The sequence below is a fragment of the Corvus brachyrhynchos genome, unplaced genomic scaffold, assembly GCF_000691975.1.
Source record: "Corvus brachyrhynchos isolate BGI_N302 unplaced genomic scaffold, ASM69197v1 scaffold395, whole genome shotgun sequence".
Classification (NCBI taxonomy): domain Eukaryota; kingdom Metazoa; phylum Chordata; class Aves; order Passeriformes; family Corvidae; genus Corvus; species Corvus brachyrhynchos.
The window spans coordinates 791153-799585 of record NW_008238340.1 but is presented as its reverse complement, the minus strand read 5'-3'; the positions used below and the strand labels follow the sequence as shown (position 1 = coordinate 799585).

Sequence of the window (8433 nt, the reverse complement as noted above, 5' to 3'; positions counted from 1 at the left end):
GTCCTAATCTACTGTTGGTTGTCCCTTTGTATTCCTGAGTGATCTATGGTTCCAGTGCAAAGATGGATGCATTTTTGTGCAGTAATTATTTTGCAGAAATCCAGTTGTCCAGAATTAACCTGTAAAGTATGGAGATGTGCACTTTTGGGAATGGTGCACATAATTTAATGAGTGTGAGATGCACTTTAAAGGGCAGTTTTCAATCCTATTTCGAAAGTAGTCTGATCTTTTAAGAACTTAATTATATTTTTCATTAAGTATTTTTATGGTAAAGAGCAACAGAGAAGGGTGAAATTATTATTTCCATTATTTCTGCCTCTCAGCTGATGCTTGGAATTCTCACTGACACAAACATGCTTTCTCTGTATTTAAATCCATAGAGTTTAGGCAGCACCAATCAATAAGGGAGAAGGGAAGGAAGTACTAATGACTGTCTTGGGCTTATTTTCTCTGCATTACAAAAAAGATTTAGAAGATCCAGCCTGTTTTTCAACTCCTGTTATGAATGGCTTATACCACATATAAGTTAAATAAATACAGCCACAGCAGACATTTCACAGAATGTCTTTGTGAAATTCCCTTATTAAAGCAGACTGAGGAATCACTAAAAGACCTTGACCTCCAATTAAATCCATGCCTTTGTAAATAGGACTTTTCTTGCTGGGTGTATGTTTGGTGTTAATTTGCATAAAATCCTCTCAAGTGCACCATCCACTTTGGTCTAAAATTTAGCCCATCAATGTTACAGTGTTAATTAAAAAAATAATTTGAGCTCCTTTTTGGTTTGTTTTGCAGTTCTTTTAGTTGTTGAGGGGTTTGTTTGCGGGTTTTTTGGGTTTTGCAGTTTTTTACAGTCTCTGGTGTATCATACAGACCTCATGATCTGGAGTGGCTTTATACTCAGACAATGTTCATGTGGCATTTTTATAAACATTATTTGTCAACTGCTTTAATTGCTGTAAATCCATTTGCTGTTCCTTAGAACAGAGCGAACTCCCCTAGAAAGGTTTTCTAGGTGGCACAGAAGACAAATTAAAACTACACACTTCCTCCTGAAAGAATACAAACTTGGTTTGCAGACGTTTCAAAATAATTTCTGTTCTTCCTTCCTAACAGCAAAGGAGAACTTGCCTCCTTTCCACTGGGACTTTCTCCTTTGTGATGCTCTGCCCTATGCTCAGCTTCTGAGTGCTCTGGTGGGTGTTCAGCAGTTGTTCCCTCCAGAAGGGCTGGAGAGAAGGATCAGGAGGAAGGCAATTCCCGAGGGTTATGAGTTTCTTGCCTTTTGAAGCAAATAGACCATGTTTATGATGGCAATCATGGGTTAAATATCCAGTCTATTAAACTTTGCATCAGAGCTGGGTTAAGTTTTGTGGTGTCTTGAGGTGTTGAGAATTTGCTCAAACTTCCTTCTCTCTTCAGCTTCACTGCTTGAAAAAGGTGCAGGTTGAAACAAGTTTCAGATATGAACATTGTGTTCAGCTCCAGCTGCTGCTTTAAAGCCACTGACTTTCATAAATTTTCCTCAACAAATCCTGTGTTGGATTTCTTATGTAAATTTTATTATAGACATTCTTGAGCTTTTAGAAAATCTTGGATCTCTGATGTCCATGAGGTTTTTCAGATCTTGACAGACCCACTGGTAAACCTGACCAAATGAATATGACCTCAGAGGTCTTTTCCAACCTAGATTATTCTGTGATTCTGTGATTTGAGAGGAATCCTGATGTCACCTTTCCTTTCATTACATACATCAGTAGCAGTGGGTAAATGTGAGCATATCTCTGTCAGCATCTTCGGAGGACTTTTAGTTGCCTTTAATTTGCTTAAAGCTCTGGTAATTGTGGACCAGTGCATGAACTATACAGAGGGCAAGCAGCTGGATACAAACTCATTTCTGAGGGAAAAAGGAAATATAATTCACACTCTTCCATCTCTCGTGACTGCATTTAGTGACTGTAAATGCTCTGCGATAAGGGAGTGACCACGTCTGTGTAAGCCACGCTGTCTGGGGCAGATGATGGAAGTCTTTTGATGGGTTTAGGCTGGTCTCGTTTGGCTGCTGAACTGCAGTGTCTAAAGTTTTCAGATTCAATCATTGCTGCTGCTATGTTGATTAATTTTGATGCAATTTCCCTCCCAGTGGCACAGCAACAGCAGCAGGAGCAGAGAAGGACTGGGCAGGTGTAACACAAAGCTTCAGCTCACAGTTTCTATCATCTCATAAATTTTAAGACTTTTGCTTTTTTGGTTCTTTTTATATGTAAGATCAGAGGGGAAACAGCCCGGAGTTACTCCTAGGCTGCATTCATAAAACTGCCCAGTCAGAGCAGGCGAAATTATTTCTCAAAATTAAAAAAAAACAACACTAAAGACAAAATGGCAAAGACATGAATAAAAATGGGATTTCTGTTCAGAGATGCTGCTTAGCAATTGGTTTCAGAGCTTGCTGAATTGATTCACAATGCTGTTGGTCACTCAGGCTCAAGCAGTGGTGCCCAGGACACCTTGTGATGTCTGATAATGAGGAAAACCCTTTGTCATCATTCTGTGCACCTGGTACTGCAGCCTGGCCATGACATGTGCCTTAACTCAATGAAGCATAAGCCTGGAATAATAACTTCCTTCATGGAAAAATATGCTCAATTAGCTGCTCAAAAATGTGCATGAGGATGGACAGTTTTCAGTCTGAGTCTCTTGTAAGGAAGGATTTACTGGCTGAGATCCGAATCCTTCACGTGTGTCTGCACGGTCATTGCTCTTTCTTTTCAACTCCTTTACTCAAATTATTTGGGGAAGTTTTGAGAACTTTTAAGAGGAGTGCTGGAAGTTACCAAGGGAAAGATGGAAACTCTGTCAGAAGCAAATGTTTCTCCTCTTAGTTTCTTACTGCTTGACATGATACAGTATTGTATCACTGCGAGCACACTCAGGATCCAGGACCAGTGTGGCTTGTCACTGCCTTTTATTTTCAAGGTTTCCCCTGGTAATATCCTGAATAAAAGATTAAAAAATGGAAATCCACATCATTGTTTTTAGTCCAAAGCCTGCCTACTGTCGTGCTTATCCAACTTCTGCTACTGGGAGGTGTGGAGAGAAATTGGTTTTCCTTCTTTGTTCTCCACAGAAGGATTTGAAACAAAATCCTCTACAGTTAGAACTGGAACTGGAATTGTTACCCTGATTTACCAGCATGTTGTTCAAACCCATCCTGTCCTATTAGGGGAGCCTGGAAGGCAGAATCACAGATAAATCAGCTGACAGCCGAAATTCAATCAATGTGGGATCCCACCTGTGTGGAAGAATATTTGGGTTTTTTGTTGGATATCAATTTCTAATTGGGAAGTTTGTGCTTTTTCAAACCTGTATGAACTTAAATCTAGTACTGGAAGTACAAAAAAAAAGGTGGAATAGCTGTGGGCCTTTGCTTGGGAGTACTGAAGAAGCGCAGATTATAAAAAACCTTTATTTCTGAGACTACTCACTGGAGCAATTTTGACTTTTACCACAGTGTCAGTTGAAGCACATAAGAGCACCACCTGATTTTTGTATTTTATTTTCTTATACAGTCTGATTGGGGTTTCTTTAATAGAAAGAGGAAGAAGGGAACCTGACAGGCAAACTGTAGAAATATGGTAAAACTTGCTAACAGTTCACCAGAAGAGAGCAGAGCAGCTGTGGCTGCCCAGTGTCCGAGGGCACAAGAGGGTGCTGTGTACTCAGCACATCACAGCCAAACCCCCAGGTTACTGTCACTGACTGATGCAAATACACGATTTTAAAAAGTAAAGCTTTAATATTTTTTAGATAGAAAGCTTTGCCTTCTTCCTGCCAGTCAAAACTGCACAAAATGTTTGGCAAGTGAATGAAGCTTCAAAAAGATTCAAGAGAATTTCTGTGCTGTGAGGGAAACAGCTGAGAAACAGAAATAAGCAGAAGCTAAAAAAGACAAAATTAGACAGGAAATGTTACACAGAGAAAGATGGGTCAGGAAGAAAGTCTGTGACATCAAAGACAGCATAGAAAGGCATCAGCCCATGGCAGGCACTGCAGCTGGGCTTGTGCAGCAGAAGATCAGAGCTGTCACACATCGGCAGAGAAATTCTGTTTCCCTGGGTGCTGTGGGAGCAGGGCTGATGCTTCACAAACCTATGGGATACCTATCCCAAAATATCCAGAGCCTGATAGTAATCCCTCATCTCCTGCCAACCCCTTCACAAAGATCTCAGCCGGGAGAGCTCCACATGCTCTGTGCAGACATTGCCAACTGCAAACGAGTGTGCAGAATACGCTGTGAGGGCGTGGCTGCGTACAGGGGTAGCAGGTAAGGGATACAGGTGAGCAGCTGAGCAAAAGGAAGGTCTGTTCTGTACAGAAAGGAGTGGTAGTTTTAGCAAGGGCTGGTGGAATTCTTAGGGAAGCTGAGTCCTCTTCCTACCCCTGCCACTAACATGTTCTTGGAACTTTCACAAATTATGCCTTATTGTCTGTAGTCTCCCATCTGTGAAGGCTGAGGCATCTTGGAAATGAAAATGTCACATCCTGATTCTGTGCACTTGATAGAAAAAGGGGAGTCTGCAGAGGAGGAACCACAGAGACCCTTAAATCCTGTGAACAAATACCTGCTCTTAATAGAAAGCTGAATCTCTCAGTATAAAATTACATTGCTAAAGATATCAAATCAGTTCTATTTTCCTGTGTTAGAAACATCTTTATCTCTGACCTAAAGCCTTAGTTAAGTTAGGGGCAGAAAACCAGTAGATTGCAGCAGGAGCAATTGTTTGTAGGATACAGCCTTAAGAGTTTAAAAAGCATCAGTTCTGCATGAGAAATACCAGTTGCAGTTACTTGTTGATGCCAGTTCAATGAATCCTGACCACAAGAGTTATTTTGCATGTTTGGGTTTTTCTAATTGGAGGTAGCCTGTCAACTGCCACTTCCTCTGTAATTTAAAGGTAAATATTTTAAATAATCACCTCAGGAATTTATTTGGGCTTTGCCCTGGTGATTTATAGAGGCAGCTGTGCCCATTTCTTTCTGGGTGGTGTTTTCAAAGTAATTTAAGACATGAAAGGCACCTGGAGCAGGATGTGACTTTATGGGAGAGGTCTAGAGGCTGTCTCAAGGTGGTTTAGCTAAAAGACCTATGTATTAGAAACAAGGTGTGTTGCAAAATGTGAGAGAGGTGCTCAAAGGTATAAACTTTGGCATGCTCATTTCCCAAGAGCAGTGCAGAGAAATGCTGAGGTTGGAAGGGACTTCTGGATATCAGCTTGTTCAGTCCCCTGCTCAAGCAGCATCAGAGCAAGTTTGCCCAGTGCTGTCCCCAGTTGGGTTTTGTGGTGATATTCAACCTTTCTGGGAAGCCTGGCCACCCTCATAGTAAGAGAAGTGTTTCCTTGTGTTCAGATGGTTTTCAATCTGTGCCCATCTCATCTTTTCTGTCAGTGGTGCTATTGAGAAGAGTGTGGCTCCCTCTTTGTTCCCTCCCAGCAGTTCAGTGTTTCTAGGTATGTACTAAAGGGGAGGTGAGTGACACTACTTTCACTGTTTGAGTTCAGGCACAGGCATCTTGGAAGAAAGGCTGTCTTAGAAGGAAATTTTTGTCCCCTGTTCTGGATGAAAGATACTCTGAATTCAGTTATGAAATACGACCTTAAATCAAGATTTCTGGCCTCTCTCTGATCTAAGAATGAGCTTGCCAAAGGTGTTTGTGCTCTTCTCATCAGGATACACACACCCAAATACCATCTGTCTCTAGAAAAATCTTCCATCACAGCCCATAGGTGTGACCCCAGTTCTCCAGTCCCATTGTCTGCTTACACACCCGGCACAAAGAGGGAGGGATGGAGTTAAAAGTTAAGTGTGTAGCTGGCTGAGGACTTGCCTTTGCAGGTGTGGGTTTGAGGATGTCAGGAAAACACAGATGCCTTGTTGCAAAATCATTTCTGCTGTCCCACAGGAGAGAGGCAGATTGACTGTCAAATATTTCAACCCCCTTAAAATGAAGAAAACTGGTTCAGTTTTAACCAGCTAAAGATTTGATCCACATTTTGCACTTTTATATGGCCCAACAGACATTACTGGTGCTGTAGTAGAAAGTAGGTTTTTGGGTCATTAAAACAGGAAGGAAAAGCCCCTCATTTTGGAGACTATATTCCTTGTTGCTGCTGTAGGTTATTCTTCTTGGTTAAAAGATACTGAGTCATATTTAGACAGTGTGAACAAGCTTGCTCTAACAGCTGAAGAATCCAGAAACAGCACAAAGCAGCGTTCCTTGTCTTTGGGCTCCCTGCTTCTCCTCCCTGTTTTACAAATAAAAGGGAAAACTGTCCTTAGCAGGCATGCAGGACACTGCTTGACACTCGCTTGCATTTCCATAGCTGTTGGTCACCTTGATGGAGGGTCCTGCTAAGAAACACACTAAGTGATCCCATCAGGGATTTTTACCTGAAGGGCTTTTTAAGCAGAAGCTGTTGCTGTCAGAGTCACAGGATCAGGTGTGATTTCCCCTTTGCTGGAATATACAGCAAATATTCAAACAGGCTCTGGGCTTTTTTTAGCTCACAAAAGCAAGGGAGTCCTTTGAAAGATCCTCCTTGTACCCAATCATCTCTTTCCTCACCCTGTACAGCATCATAATATTCTGACAGTGTAAATCCTCACATTTGCCTCCCTCCCTCTCTCCTCCCTCCCCCTCCAGACTGCTGCTATCGGATCTGTGATGATACGTGATCTCCTGGATACAATCACACACACACACACAAGTACCAGACACTCCTGCTCAGCTGAGCAAAATGTCTTTCTCCTAGAAGTGGTGCTCATCACAGCCTTCAGATCCTTGACGATGTTGCCATGCTTTCCTTCCTGCCTCCTGCCTTTTGCTGGCTTTGCCTGCCTGCTTTTCCTGCCCGGGGGTCATCTTTGCCCTGCTGTCTGTAGCTGTATGGACTACCACACCATAGACTGCCGGGATCAAGGACTCCCAAGCGTTCCTAATCCCTTTCCATTGGATGTACGGAAACTTCTTATAGCTGATAACAACATTCAGGCGATACCAGCTGACTTCTTTATATTTTATGGAGATCTAGTCTATTTGGACTTCAGGAATAACTCCCTCACCTCTTTAGAAGAGGGCACTTTTAGCAGTTCTACCAAACTGGTGTATTTAGACTTAAGCTACAATAATTTAACACAGCTAGATGCTGGGATATTCAAATCAGCAGAGAAACTGATAAAATTGAGCCTTGGAAACAATAACCTGGTGGATGTGGATGAGGCTGCTTTTGAGAACCTGGACCAGCTCCAAGTGTTAGAATTGAATGACAATAATTTACAGAGCCTAAACGTGGCAGCCCTGGAAGCGCTGCCCTCCCTGCGGACCATCCGCTTGGAGGGCAACCCTTGGGTCTGTGACTGTGACTTTGCCAATCTTTTCAGCTGGATACAGGACAATGCATCCAAGCTCCAGAAAGGTAAAGCTCTGTGGCTCTCAGTGCAGTCTTTGTGTCTGTGTGTGGCTGGGAGGGCAGGAGGGTTCCTGCTCCCATTGTCTGTGTGCTGCCTGCAGTATGCTCAGGCTGTAATTGCATGCTTTCAACAAACAAGCCCATTAAAACCATGTTGGCTCCTTTTAGCAGCAGGTCCTCCTCCCAGTTAAGAAATAAAATTTAAAAATTAACCCCTAATAATTTTGATTTACAGACTAAACTTACATAGGCAATGAAAGAGCCTTTTCAAATTCATTCAGCCCAGAGCTGGTTCTCTTCCAGACTTCATTTTCTCTCTGGTAAATATGTTTTCTACAGTAAGCCCTTTCAGCAGCTAAATATTCTGTGCCAGCTCCTTAGGAAAACTGATTTTCCTCTCATTTTGCTGCTCAGTTATAAAGCTGCTATAAAGGAGTTAAAGCCCCATTTTGTGCAACTGTGATTTTCAGCCCATTCCTGGAAGTATTCTGTTGTGATGCGCTGTGTTTCAAACACTTCAGTATCTCGATTTTGGCTCTTTTCATTAAAATAGCACTGCTTCCAACATGAGAAATAAATTGAAGTGGCTTTGGAACCCCCCAAAATGTAAGACATATAAGCCTGGTATTTGAGCCAGTAATTTTGAGAAAGGCACAGGGGGGCAAAATAAAAGTGTTAAGACTGCCATGTCTAGGGAATCCAGACTCTTGCTCCACATGTCCCACCAGACCCCAAAGCCTCTCTTAATCCAGCTTTAGCAGGAGATCATCTCACAGTTCATGTCTCCCAACAAGCACCAGGGCATAAAGTCCTGCCACTGAGCAGCACCAGCTGCTCCCAAAGGCAGATTGCTGGGAGCAGGGAAACTTTGGGAGGGCCCCAGAGGGGACACCTTCCACTGTCCCAGGGTGCTCCAAGCCCCATCCAACCTGGCCTTGGACACTTCCAGGGATGGGGCAGACAC

The 8433-nt window shown here is 42.6% G+C and overlaps 1 protein-coding gene across 1 annotated transcript in view; it reads left to right on the top strand.

The window, feature by feature from the left end:
* The first annotated feature begins 6683 nt into the window (after nt 1-6683).
* Nucleotides 6684-8433, top strand: part of LRRC38 (leucine rich repeat containing 38) — a 15166-nt gene continuing 13416 nt past the window's right edge. Inside the window, exon 1 of the mRNA XM_008634263.2 lies at nt 6684-7475. Within this exon, the coding sequence (XP_008632485.2) occupies nt 6725-7475 (751 nt within the window). The 5' untranslated portion in view covers nt 6684-6724. The remainder of the gene's footprint in view (nt 7476-8433) is intronic.